General features: G+C 35.6%; 1 protein-coding gene across 1 annotated transcript in view; it reads left to right on the forward strand.

Annotated features, from left to right (window-relative positions):
• NRK (Nik related kinase) overlaps positions 1–18715 on the forward strand; it is a 128588-nt gene that overhangs the window by 100785 nt on the left and 9088 nt on the right. Inside the window, exons 20-26 of the mRNA XM_047765737.1 lie at positions 662–848; positions 1375–1530; positions 7471–7614; positions 9524–9682; positions 14099–14203; positions 15785–15927; positions 16211–16360. Of these exons, the coding sequence (XP_047621693.1) occupies positions 662–848; positions 1375–1530; positions 7471–7614; positions 9524–9682; positions 14099–14203; positions 15785–15927; positions 16211–16360 (1044 nt within the window). The remainder of the gene's footprint in view (positions 1–661; positions 849–1374; positions 1531–7470; positions 7615–9523; positions 9683–14098; positions 14204–15784; positions 15928–16210; positions 16361–18715) is intronic.

Here is an 18715-nt window from a genome sequence, read left to right on the forward strand (position 1 = left end):
GAGTTTCTTCTCTGTAAGTTCTCTGAAAGCTGGCTTGATTTTCACCTAAGCATGTTCACACTCTTGAATTTGCGTTGGTTGATTTTTCATCATTAGCTTTGTCATTTGATAAAATGAAGTTGAATCCACCACAATGGTGCTTTTTATTTTTTCAGTGTAACTGTTTGGCATAGCATAGCTGAATTAAGCTTTGGAATCAAATAAACTTTGGCTTCAAACTCTGATTCCCCTACTTATGTCTTTGACCTGGAATAAATTATTTGACCTCACTAAGCTTTAGTTTCCTTGTAAGTAAAATAGAGATGATCATACTTACTTTTTGGGTTGTTGTAAGAATTCGCAACAATATCTAAATAAGATGCCTAGCAAGGTATATTATGCACAATAAAAAGTTCACAAATTTTAGGTCCCGAAATTATCAATGAAATATTTCATGTTCCTTGAATTTTTATTCTGACATCAGTTGTCTCAACACAGGTTAATTCTTTCTTTGCTGATAACATTGTTGAGTTCTTCTGGTAAATGTGGATTTTATAAGGACAAGGAATTATAGATGTTACAAATTTTGCATTCTCTTTTTCAAAAGACCCCTAGGCATATTTTATTTCTCACATTCCTAATTTCCTAATAAAGTCAAAGTTAATTTTCCATCATCTTTTAGGGGTCTGGTCTTAGAAGAGAGGCCTCAAATGCCATTGCCTCAGGCGCTGCACCCATAGCACCTGATGATGAGAATAACAGTATAGACATATCAGAAGTATCAGCAGAATCGGGTTTTTCTGCCAGCCATTCATCTCCTTCCAACGGTTCTGAAAGAGCTGCAAATGCTGACTTTGCTGGTGCCATCTGTAAGTATATTTAATATAACCTCCAACTGCTGCAGTCTGTTCACATATTAGTGTTTGATCATTGGTCCATTATCAGAAATAATCAAATCACTCTGATTTCAGTTGACATAAATTCAGATGTACATATATATATATATATATCCCTGTGGGAAGATGCATGTATATGTGTATGTGTGTGTGTGTGTGTGTGTGTGTATATATATACATATGTGTGTGTGTAATCTACTCTTCACTAAAACATTATGATACCTAAATTTGAACTACAGTTGAGAAACTGGGGCTCTTATCTGGATTTTATTTGCAACCTGATCACAGTAACCCAAAATACATTCATATTCAGGAATGTATTGGACCATCTTGGTTTGTGTTATCTGATGGTTTAGGAGTTGTAGAAGTGATAATGCCAGTAAAATATAAAAGGCAATAAAGGAAAAGGAATTTTTGTAGGCTGTGTCTCATTTGTGGAAACACTCAAATGCATATGGTATATATACTAGTAAGTTCTTTCAATATCTTCTCTTCACAGTATATGCTGGATTTGTGGAAGTACCTGAGAAATCACCTAAGCGACCATCTGAAGTCAACGTTAACCCACTATATGTCTCTCCTGAATGTAAAAAGCCACTAATCCACATGTATGAAAAGGAATTCACTTCTGAGATCTGCTGTGGTTCTTTGTGGGGTGAGTTATGTTTCTTAAAACTGAGTTGATTTTAAGGAATATATTTTTATAGAAAACGTGAAAAAATCGTAGATGTAAAACATGTGTTTGCTATTGACAAATAATTTCCAAGAATACACACACACACACACACACACACACACACACACACACAGTAGTTAACTTGCTTATTTGTGTGTTTTAACTCAGTGCAGTTTGATGTTTGAATTGCTCCCTCCCTTTTTTTATTCTGCTTTTATTTGTAATCTGAATTAACTTGGCTAAAATATAAAGTTGGACTAGATTATGATTATTTGAAAATTCAAGCTTAGTATTTTTAATTTGTGGTAGTGTGCAGCATATGATACTTAATGAGGCATTACAAAAAATTCTTCAGATTCTTATTTTTAAAATATCTTGTGGATCTGTAGAGAAAGTTCCCTCTATAATATCTTAACCTTGGTAGACTTTTTCAACCCTTTGTTCCATAAAAATTATAGCCACATTGGTAATGCTGAGACAATATTTTACCTCAAGCCAGTCTGAATCATAAATGAAACAGAATAAATGAATGCAAGGAAGGGAAAAGTCCAAAGCAAATGCCAACCTCCAACCTACAATTTCATAGACTTTGCTTAATGTGTGATTGAATGGGAGATAGAATTTTAAATAAAAAATAGAGCAGTGTGGCAAACATTATAGTTAAGTGAATTAAACAACTTAGGAAAAAAACATGCCATCCTCAAAGTTCTGCTAATATAATGTGTCAGCTAATAAGAAAGCAAAGTTTCCTTCATTATCATTTCAGTCAGGCAACTAGCCAGAAATGAACTTCATCTCTAGTAATTCGTTTTTATAACTTGTGGTTTTATATTTTGAAAAGTAGAAGATTATTGTCAAAATGTATTGTACTTCCCCTTCTCTGTCTGATTCCCTTATGGGAAGTGCAGTTCCTAAATCTACCACTAAGCATTACTTATGGGACTGGTAAAGGATGGAGTGGGGAAATGAAGGAAGAGACACTTGTCTTTTCTCCTCATACCCTTGGAGAACAGGTATTGTGCAAGTAGACTGGAGACACTGAAGTATTCTTGTATATTATTTTTCTTAATTTTCTCCTGTGACTCAGGCAATGGGGGGAGGGGAACTCCTGCAGTGGTTTGAAGTGTATTTTTTAAATTAAAATATAGTTGATTTACAATGTTTCATCAAGTTCTGTTGTATAGCAAAGTGGCCCAAACACACACAGTTCCCTGTGCTGCACAATAGGACCTCATTGCCAATCCTTCCTAAATGTTACGATTTGCATCCAACAACCCCAAAGTCCCTGTCTATCCCACTCCCCACCCACCCCCCATAACATCGTTAGTGTACAATATTATGTTCGTTTCAGGTTTGCAGCAGTGATTTGACAGTTAAATACATTATGAAATGATCACTATGATAACTCAAATAACTATCCACAAAATTATTATTATTCGCCATATTCTTTATGCTATATATAATAGCCCTTGAGTTATTTCATCATTGGAATTACCTTTGAATCCCCTTCATCTATTTCATCCAAACTCCACCCTCCTTTCTGGTAACCACTCCTTTGTTATTTGTATCTATCTATGTTTTCATTTTTTTTAATTCCATTTATAAGTGAGATCATATAGTATTTGTCTTTGTCTGACTTAATTCACTTAGCATAATAAACTTTAAATCAATCCATGTTGTCACAAATGGCAAGATTTCATTCTTTTTCATGGCTCGGTTATGTGTGTGTGTGTTCTTTATCCATCCATCTGTTGATAGTCACTACTTAGGTTGCTTCCATATCTTGGCAATTGTAAAAATGCTGCACTGAACATGGAGTGCACATATATCTTTTTGAAATAGTATTTTAGTTTTCTTTAGGTAAATAAATATTCAGAATTGAAGCTACTAGATCATGTGATAGTGTTTTTTTTTATAGTTAGACATGCACTCAACGAATATTTGTTTTTTTTTAATAGTTACTTCCCCAATACAATATTTTTCTACTGTACAGCATGGTGACCCAGTTACGCATACACGTACACATTCTATTTTCACACATTATCATGCTCCAACATAGGTGACTAGACATAGTTCCCAGTGCTACACAGCAGAATATCATCGCTAATCCATTCCAAAGGCAATAGTTTGCATCTATTAACCCCAAGCTCCCAACCACCCCACTCCCTCTCCCTGCTCCTTGGCAACCACAAGTCTATTCTGCAAGTCCTTGATTAGTTTTATATTTAATTTTTTGAAGAACTTTCATACTGATTTCCACTACAGATGCACCAGTTTACAGTCCTACCATCAGTGCACCAAGGTTCCATTTTCTCTACAACTTCATGAATACTTGTAATATCTTATCTTTTTGATGATAACCATTGTGACCAGTATGAGGTGATACCTCATTGTTTTTATTTTCATTTCTCTAGTAACTAGTGATGTTGAGCAACTTTTCATGTGCCTACTGGCCATTTCTATGCCTTCTTTGGAAAAAAAAAAAGTTCCTCTACCCATTTTTTTTTTCTTTTTAGGGCCACGCTGTGGCATATGGAAGTCCCTGGGCTAGGAGTTAAATCAGAGCTGTAGCTGCTGGCCTACACCACAACCACAGCAATGGCAGATCTGAACCACATCTGTAACCTATGCCTCAGCTTGCATCAATGCCAATCCTTAACCAACTGAGTGAGGCCAGGGATTGAACCCTCATCCTCCCAGACACTATATCAAGTTCTTAACCCACTGAGCCACAGCAGGAACTCCTACCTTTGCCCATTTTAAAATCAGACTATTTGGTTTTTTGATATTGAGTAGTATGTGTTCTTTATATACTTTAGATATTAACCCATTATTGGATATATTATTTACAAATATCTTCTCCCATTCAGTATGCTTCCTCTGGTTTTATCGATGGATTCCTTTAATGTGCAAAAGTTTTTAGTTTGATGTAGTCCCATTTGTTTATTGTTGCTTTTGTTTATCTTGCTAAGGAGACATATCCAAAAAGAATTTGCTAAAACCAATGTCAAAGAGAGCTTTCTTCTAAAAGTCTGCTTTCTTCTAGAATCTTTAGGGTTTCAGGTTTATCCATATTTCATTTCTTTTTGCACATGGTGTGAGAATGTGGTCAGGTTCATTCTTTTGAATGTAGTTGTTCAGTTTTCCCAACACCATTTATGAAGAGGGTGTCTTTTCCCCATGGTGTATTATCACTTCCATTGTCAGAGACTAATTGCTCATTGAAGTGTGGCTCTTATTTCTGTGCTCTGTATATGGTTCCACTGATCTGTATATCTGCTTTGTGCCAATACTGTATTGTTTTGATTACTATTGGTTGTAGTATAGTTTCGAATAAGGGAGCATGATACCTCCAACCTTGCTCTTCTTTCTCAAGATTGCTTTGGCTATTCAGGGTCTTTTTTATTCATACATATTTTAGGATTGTTTTTTCTAGTTCTGTGAAAAAAAATGCCATTGATATTTTGGTGTGGATTGTATCTAATGTGTAAATTGCTTTAGGTATAATGGATATTTTAACAATATTAATTCTTCCAACCCACAGGTATGGTGTATCTTTCCATTTGTCCATGTAGTTTTCAGTTTCTTTCATTAATGTATTATAGTTTTCAGTGTACAGATCTTTTACCTCCTTGGTTAGATATATTGCTAAGCATTATTCTTTTTGATGCAGTGGTAAATGGGATTGTTTTCTTAATTTATCTTTCTGAGAGTTCATTATTAGTGTATAAAAATGCAATAGATTTCTGTGTCCCAGAGGTTCTTTAAACTATCCTCTTTTTTACACTCTTTTTTCTTTTCTGTGTTCACCTTGGGTGATTTTCACCACCCTGTCTTCCAGATCAATGGTCAATTCTTTTGTATTTTTTATATAATCTACTTTTAATTCCTTCTAGTGTAATTTTTACTTCTGTTACTGTGTTCTTTAGCTTTGATTGGCTCTTTTTTATATTTTCTAATTCTTTGTTGAAATTCTCAGTATGTTCATCCATTCTTCTGCCAAGTTTGGTGAACATCTGTATGACCATCATCTTGAACCCTTTATCAGGTAGATTGCTTATCTCATTTCATTTAGTTCTTTCTCTGAAATTTTTGTCTTACTCGTTCATTTGGAACATATTCCTTAGTCTTTCATTTTGCATAATTCTGTTTTTATTTCTATGTTTTAGGTAAGTCCATTACCTCTCTCTCAGTCTTGGAGAAGTGGCCTTATGTAGGAGATGTCTTGAAGGGCCCAGCAGCATGCTCCCCTCTGGCCACCAGAACTAGGTGCTCTAGGGGTGTCCCCTATGTGAGCTGTATGTGCCTTTCTATTGTGGCAAAGCCAGCTACTATGGGTATGTTGGTAGGCAGGCTGGTCACTAGCCTGGCTGGCTCCAAGGGCCTGCCTCATGTGGTTGCTGTGGGACTGCTAATGCCTGCATGTTTGGCTGTGTGGCCCAGTGGCATGCAAGTGCTTTGGACTAACTTCTGAGTGGTGCAGGCTTCTTGCATGGCTGGCTGTGCAGCCTGGCAATGCATAAGTGCTGCAGATTTACTGGTGAACGGAGCAGCCTCCCATGCAAATGGCTGTACAGCCTGGTGGTATGCAATTACTGTGGCCATGCTGGTGGGTGGAGCAGGCTCCCAATACTAATAGCCTAGAGGGAGGATTCCAAACAGGGTTTGTCAAGACTGGTGTCCACATGGTAGAACAAGATTCCCCAAATGGCTACTGCCAGTATCTCAGTCCCCAGAGGGAGTCCTAGCTGCCTCTTGCCTCTCCAGGGGGATTCTCCAAGATCAGCAAGTGGGTCTGACCCACCTTTTGAACGATTGCTTCTGCCCTGGAACTTGGAGTATGTGAGATTTTGTGCATGCTCTTTAAGAGTGGAGTTTCTTTTTCCTATAAACCTCCAGCTCTTCCCAACACAAGCCCCACTTGGTTTTCAAAGCTGGATGTTCTGGGAGCTCACCTTCCCAGTGCCAGACACTCAGGCTGGGGAAACCAATGGGGACTCAGATGCCTTGCTCCTTGGGGAGAACGTGTGTGGTTATGATAATCCTCTTGTTTGTGAGTCATCAACCCTAGATATTTAACCACATCTGTGCCCCTCTTTCCCATTTCGTTATGGCTCCTTCTTTATATCTTTAGCTGTAGAAAATCTTTACTGCTAGTCTTCAGGTCATTCTCATTGATAGTTGCCCTGTAAATTTTGTGTCTCCATGAAAAGAGGTGTGTTCAGGCTCTTCTTACTCCATCTTTATCCTGAATCCCTATTTGAAGTGTATTCTAACTTTAGTTCAATATCCTATTTTAGTCTTCTCATTCTGTCTTTAAACAGTGCTTATATTTGAATGAATACAACCTGCAGACAAATAATAGAGTGTAGGAATTTAAATACATGAAAATAAGAGTTAATTTTATAGACATTTAGCAATGTAAGTTTTTTCATACATGCATGAACACAGAATAATTCAATTTAAAAACAATTTACATACAATTACTTTAAAAGCATTAAAACCCTGTTATAGTTAGGAATCAGAAGCCAACTGAATTGAAGACTTCACATAAGTTAGGTATCTTGAATATTTAATGATAACTTTCAAAAGGGTTGATTGATATTTTTTATAAAGTTTGGGACCCTACAAATGGTTCTGAGCTATGTATTACGTTCTACTTGTGTGATGGCACACCAGACATTAGCCAGAACAGTATTGCCAGAGGGTATTATCTTCTGTATTTTAATGAAAATCAATTTGTTCTGTTGGTAGAGAGTACATTTTTACACAGAATGAAGTTAATATTAGCCTAAAATGATAAATGTCACCTTTTTTTACGTAGATCAGCACACTTGAATAGCAAAAATACTAATATAAATTCAATTATAAAAATGTAATCTGAGATAATATAGCACTTTTCTTTTTATATATGGACAGGAGTGAATTTGCTGTTAGGAACTCGATCAAATCTGTATCTGATGGACAGAAGTGGAAAGGCGGACATTACTAAACTTATAAAGCGAAGACCATTTCGTCAAATTCAAGTTGTAGAGCCACTCAATTTGCTGATTACTATCTCAGGTTTGTTTAAGAACTAAAATTAGCTGAGTAATTATTCAGATTAATTAGGTTGCAAACTAGGCTAAAGACTTTCTCAGGTGAAAGCATTCACAGGAAAGCACTTTAAATATAATCTTTAATTAGGGCACCAGGCTTTCCTACTTGTATTTTCTTATCTATTTACAATTTAAAATTCCGACTCTCCTTTGGTGTCTGGATATTTGATTGTAATGTACCTATCCTAGGTCAGTGATAAGAAAAACCATGCCATTTGCATCCTTTCAGGTCTTTTCTGAGTATCCGCCTACAATTTCACAACTCATAGCTTCACCCACCCACACACTCACAACCACACTAACCTCCACTATATACCTTTCCTGTTATGTATTAGAAACAACGAAGAACAAAGAATGCAATAATTAGATGAAAGGAGACTCTATTGTCCCTAGCAGAGCCTTACCATGAGATCCTGCGGATAGGGTTGGTAACAAAAATGGATCCCCTAAGATCTCTCCATTCTTCCCACATTGTAGCTGAATTTCTTAGTTTTGGACAGTCTGAGCCTGAACCTTTGAATATGAGAGACCAAATAAATGGATGTTAATAATTATTGTGATTACTAAACAGTTCTTTGTATCAGAAAAGCACTAATATTAATGCTGACTTTAGGCCAAAAAAAAAAAAAGACTCTTGAAAGATTATGGAAATATTTTTAAATGATTTGACTATAGAATAAAATGATGCCAATTACAGTAATTTGTGTTTATATACTTCCTGTCTATACATAATAGTGATATTACACATTAATTAATGATTATGTATAGTCCTACATATGATTAGCTTTGCTTTAAGTTTTGGTTAGAGAGAAAATCCTCTATAGATACACTAAAGCTTCCTGATTCTTTTGATCATGTTTCATGGTCATTCATTTAGAATTGCTTGAGGCACACAAATGCAACATTTAGTTTTTGAAAACATCTGCATGATTAGAGACTACACATCTGGATAACAGATTACTTTTTATCCAGATTTTTCTTACTCAAACGTGCTCTTTTTAATGCTTAACTTTCTCATAAATGAGCAATTTTTTTGCATCAAATAGTACTGAGAACATCAGTGTAGAAAGATATCTGATAGTTTGGATCTCAAATTTGTTTTACCATTTAAGAATAGAATGGCAGTAGATACAGTTGCTTGAATTCTAACTAACTGCTTCAAAAATGTCATGTAAAGACATATATAGGATTAATATATTAATAAGTAAGAATCTTATTGTTGGGCCTAGAAATCTTATAATCACAAACCCTAAAAATGAATGTACAGTCACTATATATGAAAAGAAATGTGTAATTTTAATGGCTTGCTTTTCCTAAAGGAATTGTAAGAATTTGATGGGATTTACAATTAGAAAGTTAACATTAAAGATAAATTGGGTTGTGAAAAATAATAAAAATGTTCAATTATTTCGTAAGCATACTGAAATGAAAGTGTATAGAGACTCATCTCACTGGTCCAGAATGCCTAACAATCAATACCTCAGACATCCTCATGTTTACCAAGAGATATGTTCTGGGTCTCTGAATCCCAGAAAGGTCATAATTTAGATAAAAGCCAAGGTACAAATGAATGGATAGTAATTTTATTGCCTGCACAATGGCAATCTTAATCTGTTCCAAAGAAGTATTCTCATTTACTTCCACATAGGTCCTGGTAGACACTTTGCCTGTCTCTTGGAAGTGAGAGACTAAGAGACACTTTGCTATCACATTTCCAAACCCTAAAGGGAAGACTCCAATGCAGTATGGTTTCTTAAAAGTGCTTCTTACTTTAATGAAAACATTTGGTTAAAAAGATAAAATTCCTTTACCTTTTTTGTTCTAATATATTTTTAAAATTAGACTGAATTGAAACATTGTATCTTATCTATCAGGCCATAAGAACAGGCTTCGGGTATATCATTTGACTTGGCTGAGGAACAAGATTTTGAATGATGATCCAGAGAGTAAAAGAAGACAAGAGGAGATGTTAAAGACAGAGGAAGCCTATAAAGCTATTGACAAGTTGACAGGCTGTGAACACTTCAGTGTCCGTAAGTCTCATTTCATGTTTACTATAGCTATATAAATTGTGCTTCCCTTCATTTGGCAAAGTGCATTACTGTGAATGGCAAAGTAAAGGAAGGAAAGAATTTACAATTACAAATACAAAGATGAGTGAATTCCATTGATATATCTTTCAGATCTTTTATGTCACAACCATAGCTATTTTTGTGAAAATATTGACTGACTGAAATAGCTATTAAACTTGTTTGGTTTACTTTCTCATCTTTCTTCTCTTTCCAGTCAATCTAGTTCATATGAACTGATATTTCTTCCTGCTTCTATTAACTTTAATTATATAAATGTGGATGTATCTTTTTGTACATTTTTCTTTATTAAAAAAATAAAGCTCTATTGAAATAATATACAAACCATAAAATACACCCATTGAAAGTGTAGCATTGTACATTTGTGGTATGTTTATAGAATTCTATAACCATCACTATGATCTAATTTTCATTATTCTAAAAAGAAAAGTCATGGCCATTACCAATCACTTCACATTTCATTTCTCTTACCTTATTCCTCTCATAGTCTTAAGTAACTACTGATCTATTTTCTTTGCTATAGATTCATCTTTTCTCCATAATTTTTAAATGGAATTATATATTTTGTGGTTTTACATAATGTTTTCAAGGTTTATAGATCCTGTAACCTGTACAATATGTATCAATATTCCTTTTTATTTTACTTTATTTTATTTTATTTTTTATTTTTTGTTTTGTCTTTTTGCCTTTTCTAGGGCTGCTCCTGTGGCGTATGAAGGTTCCCAGGCTAGGGGTCTCATCGGAGCTGTAGCTGCTCTGGCCTACACCAGAGCCACAGCAACGCGAGATCCGAGCCGCGTCTGCGACCTACACCACAGCTCAGGGCAACGCCGGATCGTTAACCCACTGAGCAAGGCCAGGAACTGAACCCACAACCTCATGGTTCCTAGTCGGATTCGTTAACCACTGCGCCACGACGGGAACTCCAATATTCCTTTTTATTGATGAATAGTATTGCATTGAATAAATATATAACCTTTTGTTTACACAAATTTTATACATCATTGTTTATACATTTGCACTTTATCCACATTTTGGCTATTAAGAATAATCCTGCTATGAACGTTTTCATACATGTCTTCGTACACAAAAGTGAATATTTTCTTTCCTCTTGGATAGTACTGCCAGACTGATTTTATTTTATTTTTTTTTTATTTTATTGGAGTGTAGTTGACTTACAGTGTTGTGTCAGTGTCAGGTGTACAGCAAAATGAATCAGATGTACATATATCCACATATCCATTCTTTTTTTCCCATATAGGTTATTACAGAATATTGAGTAGATTTGCCTGTGCTATATAGTAGGTCCCCGTTAATTGCGTATTTTATATATAGTAGCATGTATATATAATTCCCACATATAAGTAATATCATCTGTTATTTGTTTTTCTTTGTCTGACTTACTTCACCTAGTATGAGAATCTAGGTCCATCTATGTTGCTGCAAATGGCATTACTTCATTCTTTTTTTATGGCTGAGTTATATTCTATTGTATATATGTAGTGCATCCTCTTTATCCATTCCTCTGTCAGTGGACATTTAGGTTGCTTCCATATCTTAGCTATTGTAAATAGTACTGCAGTGAACATTGGGGTGTAGGCATCTTTTTGAATTATAGTTTTCTCTGGATATATGCCCAGGAGTGGGATTGCAAGATCATATGGTAGTTCTATATTTATTTTTTTAAGAAACCTCCATACTGTTGTCCATAGCAGCTGGACCAATTTACATTCCCACCAACAGTGTAGAAGGGTACCCTTTTCTCCACACCCTATTTAGCATTTATTGTTTATAGATTTTTTGATGATGGCCATTCAGACTAGTGTGTGGCGATATCTCATTGCCACTTTGATTTGAATTTCTCTAATAATTAGTGCTGTTGAGTATCTTCAATGTGCTTTTTGGCCAACTGTCTATCTTCTTTGGAGAAATGTGCCAGCTCTTTTTAAAAGTGGCTTTACCATTTTACATTGCCACATATATGGAGGCTCCACATTTCTCTTCATCTTTGGCAACAGCACTTGTATATATCAGTCTTTGGATTCTAGCCATTGTGTAAAGTGGCAACTCATTTTACTTTTTATTTGCATTTACCTGATAAGTAATGTTGTTGAGTCTCTTTTCAAGTGTTTATTGGCCATTTGTATATCTTCCTTGTGTTATTTATCTTTTTGTTCAGTTGTAAGCATTCTTTATATATTCTAGATATTAGACCCTTATCAGATATATGACTTGCAAATATTTATTCCCATTATATACATTGCCTTTTCACTTTCTTTTATATATGTATATAATATGATGTTTATTTTTTTTCATTGTAGCTGGTTTACAGTGTACTGTCAATTTTATACTGTATAGCATGGTGACCCAGTTACACATACACGTATACATTCTTTTTTCTCACATTATCTTGCTCCATCCTAAGTGACTAGACATATTTCCCAGTGCTACACAGCAGGATCTCATTGCTTATCCATTCCAAAGACAATAGTCTGCATCTATTAACCCCAAGCTCCCAATCCATCCCACTCCTTCCCATTCCCCCTTGGCAACCACAAGTCTATTCTCCAAATCCATGATTTTCTTTTCTGTGGACATGCTCATTTGTGCCATATATTAGATTCCAGATATAAGTGATATCATATGGTATGTCTTTCTCTTTCTGACTTACTTCATTTAGTATGAGAGTCTCTAGTTCCAACCATGTTGCTGCAAATGGCATTATTTTGTTCTTTTTGATGGCCGAGTAGTATTCCATTGTATATCTATAACACATCTTCTGAATCCAATCATCTGTCAATGGACATTTGGGTTGTTTCCATGTCTTTGTTATTGTGAATGGTGCTGCAATGAACATACGGGTCCATGTGTCTTTTTCAAGGAAAGTTTTGTTCTGGATATATGCCCAAAAGTGGGATTGCTGGGTCATATGGTAGTTCTATATATAGTTTTCTAAGATATCTCCATACTGTTTTCCATAGTGGTTGTACCAACTTACATTCCCACCAACAGTCCTTTTCACTTTCTTGATAGTGTCTTTTGATACCCAGAGGTAATAATTTTAATGAAACCCAGTAGTTCCCGTCGTGGCTCTGTGGTTAACGAATCTGACTAGGAACCATGAGGTTGCAGGTTTGATCCCTGGCCTAGCTCAGTGGGTTATGGATCCGGCATTTCTGTGAGCTGTGGTGTAGGTCACAGATGTGGCTCAGATCCTGCATTGCTGTGGCTCTGGCATAGGCTGGCAGCTACAGCTCCAATTAGACCCCTATCCCTGGAACCTCCATATGCTGTGGGGTTGGCCCTTGAAAAGGCAAAAAGACAAAAAAAAATTTTTAATGAAACCCAATTTATCTGTTTTTTTCTTTTGTTGCTTATGGTTTTGGTGTCAAATGTAAGAATCTATTTCCATGAAGATTTATTCCTATATTTACTTCTAAGAGTTTTATAATTTTAGCTCTTAATTTAGATCTTTGATCCATTTTTGTTAATATTTGTATATGAAGTGAGGCAAGAAGTCAAACTCATTCTTTTGTATGTAAATAGCCAGTTATCCCAGTACCATCTGATGAAAAGATTATCCTTTCCCTATTGAATAGCCTTGGTACTATTGACTGTAGATGTATGGGTTTATTTTTAGACATTGAATTCTACTCCTTTCATCTATATGTCTATCCTATGTCAGTACTACACTGTTTTGATTACTGCGTCTTGTAGTAAGCTTTGAAATTGGGAGCTGTGAGTCCTCCAACTTTTTTAAAGATTGTGTTTTTTGGAGTTTGTTGGGGACTTTTTTGGCCTGGTCCATAGCATGCAAAAGTTCCCAGGCCAGGGACTGAACCCATGCCACAGCAGCAACCCAGGCCACTGCAGTGACAACACTCGATCATTAACCCACTGTACCACAAGAGAACTCCTCAAGATTGTTTTCACTATTTGGGCCCCCTTCCAATTCCATGTGAATTTGAGGATCATCATTTCCATTTCTGCATAGAGAGTGCATTGAATCTGATCACTTTGGATAATATTGCCCTCTTAACAGTGTTAAGTCTGCCCATTCTTGAGCAGAGGAAGTATTTCCATTTAATTAGATCTGCTTTAATTTCTTTCGGCAATATTGTGTAATTTTTCAGTGTACAATTTAGAGTATTCTTGAAGATTAATGCATAGCCTCCATAAGACTATATGGTATTTTTGTTACCTTCTTTTGGGCATCAAATTGTAACCAAATAACTTTCTAAAAATGTGTTATCTATGCTCTTAAATTGTCGTTATAACGTTTTCAATGACAAAGACAAATACTTGAGTGTTCTTGTTAACTCTGTGGCATTGTCGTTTCTTTGTATTTCGTTATTGCAGTCCAACATGAAGAAACAACATATATTGCAATTGCTTTGAAATCATCAATTCACCTGTATGCATGGGCACCAAAGTCCTTTGATGAAAGCACTGCTATTAAAGTGAGTAGTCCCATTTTCCTTTGGTTTTTCTTTTGAGAAATTGTAAACAGAACAGTATTTTGGAATATAGTAGCAGAAATATATACCATTCTTTAACAGTTAATGTCAATTGAACATATCATGTCAATAATTATTGTTTAACCCATTTTTTAGACAATTCACAGGCACCACAGCAAGGGAGAGTGTGAGCAAAATCCCTGACCTCTCCCCTTACAGGATCTCCTCACCAGCTCCTCACCCCCAATTCCTATAGTCAACATGATGAACTTCTCTTTTAAAATACAATCACAGACATTGGGTGCCACCTCAATGACTTGCAGCTCAGAAAGTCCCTGTTCTGTCTTAGTGGGAGTGGTGAGCAGAGGGAACGTGTGACAATGGTAGAAGGAGGAACCCCACTGAAAGAGGAATGAGGGAAGAAAAAGCCTTTACTCTAATTATAAGGGCTCCAGTAGATGGGTGTAAGGAGGAAAGGTGGCTTAATATTTCTTCCAAGCTGGATCTCTAGACATATTTTTCTCTACAATTATTACAAGGAATTGTAGTTAAGTTTATTTGTATTATGAGTACTATTTCCACCCTTATGATTTAACTGAACTTCTATGGATCAGCCTCTTAAGGTAACCATTTATTGTCCCAAACAATTAAGTTCCTGATGACTTTTAATCACATCTCATAAACTGGGGACCCTTTTATCATTATTATCTTTGTATAATGCTCCAGAATTCAACATAAATAGGATTATTTTGTATTTATTCTATAGTAGTAAGGACTTATTATTGAACTGATGGCATTAGAGTCTAGTATCTCTTAATCTGGGATATACATAAGAACCATCTGGAGTATTTGTTAAAAGTTTAGGTCTCAGACCCAACCCCAGGCCAAATTAGTAGGTCTGAAGTTCAATCTGGGAATTTATATTTTTAGCAAACATCCCAGGATATTTAGAACAATAGTCCATGGACAAGTTTTTATAAAGAACTGATAGGGAGACATCATGATAAATCCCAGCAAGGTATTCATGATACAGTATTGTATCTTAGGTCAAGATCTGTTTTCCTGGTGTATTTTATAGGCCAAAACATCACATATATGCAATAAAGACTGGTTAATGTTTATGACTGATCCCAATGTCTATTTGTACAATAAATACGTTCTTTTATAAATACCATAGACCACTATATAGACAGTCTGGGTCTATGCTTACGCAAATCATATCCCTTATCTGATCTTGCTAAATTGGGCCTTGGGTCAGCTGTCAGTATTTGGATATGGGTTTGTTCTTGGGTGTCTGCTGATTGGTCAGAGCTGCCTGGTATGGAGCTAGAAAGTGAAGAAGGTAAGTACGAATAGTCTGTCCAGCCTGGTACACAGTTCCTAGTCCAAGTCCTTACTCCAGTTCTTGAATCCTACCTCATGACTTCAGCATGATAAAACCTGTGATGCCCAGTCCTCTACTGTGACCTGAACTTGGCAATGAGTTCTGTTTGGCCTTTCGTTTCCTTGGACTAGGAACCATAAGAACCTAGAATACATCCAGTCTATGGTAGGTTAACATGTCTGGCCTTTTTCATTCCCTACCAAGTGTGCATTGATCAATCAGCAGACTCCGAAGAAGACTACATGTCCTATGAAGCCTATATACGAATACTGGCAAAAATACAGGCAGCTGATCCAGCAAACCGATTTAAGAGACCAGATGAGCTCCTTCATTTGCTGAAGCTCAAGGCAAGGAATTTAAAAGACAGCAAACAGAGCATAGGGCCATGCAAAGCTCTTAGGATCATTGGAGATTTGGCCTTCCAAGGAAAAATCAATATTTAGAACCTGAATATAATTGTTCTTGTTATAATAACAGACCTAAGAAAAGTTGTAATACATAGGTCTCAAAATATGTAATTTTAAAAAATCATTCTGGGTTTTATAAACCTGTTAAGCAAAAGGGTGGGGGAATTTTCACCTTAGAGTGTCATTTTTGGCCCTTTGGCCATATTTGGTTTTATATCTACAGGTGTTTCCAACACTTGGTCATAAGCCAGTGACAGTTGACCTGGCTATTGGTTCTGAGAAAAGACTAAAGATTTTCTTCAGCTCAGCAGATGGATATCACATCATTGATGCAGAATCTGAGGTTATGTCTGATGTGACCCTGCCAAATAACGTAAGATCCCCAGAAATTATTGAATAACACAATTCGAGTATTTCCAAATGTCCAAAATCTTAAAGGTTTAAAAATATGTGTCAATATCTATACTAAAATTTAGATGTAAAAGGTAAGTGTAAAGTATCAAAAAGTAGTAATGGATAAACAAAAATCACTGATGGTTTCTTAGTCCAGGCAGCTAAGACTGTTTTACAGACAGTGGGGGTTTTTTGTTTGTTAGGTTTTAAATGGGCATAGTTTACACATAAAATATGTATTTCTATTGATAAACCAATGATCTGATGACATCAGACCCACATTACTATCTGGCCATAGTCAACTGGAACCAATTCGTGCCTACCCACTTTCAGATGGAATATATGTTATACATTCTCTATCCATCCACTTTGATATATTTAAAATAACTGGCAGTAATAGGCATATGAGTTTGCAATGTTTACTTTAGTCCTCTGCACCTTTTAATGCATCAACAATGTTTTTTAATTACACCAGTATTGCAGCATTTTTATGTGTATCCCCCTTCTTTATCCAGATTGTACTACTTTAAATATAATATATAGCAAATTACCATAAAGTATTCTCCTATAGTATAAATTACACCTAGAATTTCTTTTTGTTTTTTTTTTGTCTTTTTTTGCTATTTCTTTGGCCTCTCCCGCAGCATATGGAGGTTCCCAGGCTAGGGGTTGAATCAGAGCTGCAGCCACCGGCCTATGCCAGAGCCACAGTAACGCTGGATCTGAGCCATGTCTGCAACCTACACCATAGCTCATGGCAACGCCAGATCCTTAACCCACTGAGCAAGGGCAGGAATCGAACCCACAACCTCATGGTTCCTAGTCAGATTCATTAACCACTGCACCACGACGGGAACTCCATACACCTAGAATTTCTGATCAAAGGATTCAGCATTTTGAAAACTAATGTACTTCAAGTCTTAACTTTTAAATAATTATAAATATGAAAATATTGCACAGCACCTAAAATGTAGATAGTTGTAAAAATACTATACACACCATTTGTATAAAGAGTTCAAACATAACATAATACCCCTCACATACACACACCATACATAATATGATTTTACCGTATCTCAAATTTGATGGTGAAAATGAAAATTTACCTATTGAAAATTATTTGAAAAAGAAGGACTGAACCACAAACCTCTGCTTCACCCTTTTTAAATTCCCATTTGGTCGACTCCTAAAGTTTTAGCAGTTAACCATTATACAAGTCTAGGAGAAAACTTTTATGTACTTCTAAATCACTGTAGTAATGCTATTTTGCACAGCTTTCAGAAATATCTCATATATCTGACAAATTACATAGAGCAATTATCAGGTCATTAGTGGAGACATTTTTTTTTAAGTTTTGGTCATATTTAACAATCTAATTAGCTGACCATTCAGTTGTCACCTATGATTATATAGAAATCACTGTTTATAATGTAGAAAATACTGAACCAAGCTCAGCCAAAGCAACTTAAATATAAGTTCAGGTTAATTTCGGTATAAATATTATAGTACTCTTCACTTGGAGTGTCTTCCATCATTACTTTTTTTATGTCCATCAGATAGCCTTTATATTGAAGCTAGTGTGTTATTTAACATTACAGTGTTGGTCCAAGTTTACACTTATTTGAAAAATGACTCAGAAATATTGAATTCTGTGTTCCACTTGACTATTAAGCAAGGAGAATTATTTTCTTTTGAAGCAATCAATTAATTATTGTAGAAACGAGTATGAGAGAAGATGAGTTTTTTAAAAAATCATTTTCTGTCCTAATTAGGATACCTTAAGTGTATTCAAAAATAGAATTTTTAGCTAAATGCCCTAGTGTCTTGACCCATTAAACGAGAAAGGATTCTAATATAAGGAAGGGAGGAGAGAGTGTCTTCTGAAGCAAAATATACTAAAAATAATATTTTTCCAAGACTGCTAGATTACAAAAGCTGTAAAGTTACAAAGGAGCCGTGTTTGTTAGAAAATATGTGGTTACTGCAGGAATCATCTGAGAAGCAAGAGAATTACCTCTGAAACTTTCTGGATTTACAGCAGTCCAGCTTTATTCTAAACAAAATTTTTTGAGACAACCTTTTTTCTTGCAATTTCTTTTTCTCTCTTCCTTCGTCTCTTTTCTGATTCAATTGCTCATGCGAGTGCCTAGGGAACGCATTAAAATTGCTTTTCGCCTCTGGATCCCCATTTTAGTTTTAAGAATTGTTGTTGCAGAGACATGGCCTCACGCTCTTGGCCTGAATACGCTGGGTTTGGCAAGTATAGTTTTTGACCTTTTTTCTTTTAATTTGCTGATTTGGGGAAATACTAGAGGAAGTAATTGATTTATGTGAC

Source organism: Phacochoerus africanus, chromosome X (genome assembly GCF_016906955.1).
Source record: "Phacochoerus africanus isolate WHEZ1 chromosome X, ROS_Pafr_v1, whole genome shotgun sequence".
NCBI classification, from domain to species: Eukaryota; Metazoa; Chordata; class Mammalia; order Artiodactyla; family Suidae; genus Phacochoerus; species Phacochoerus africanus.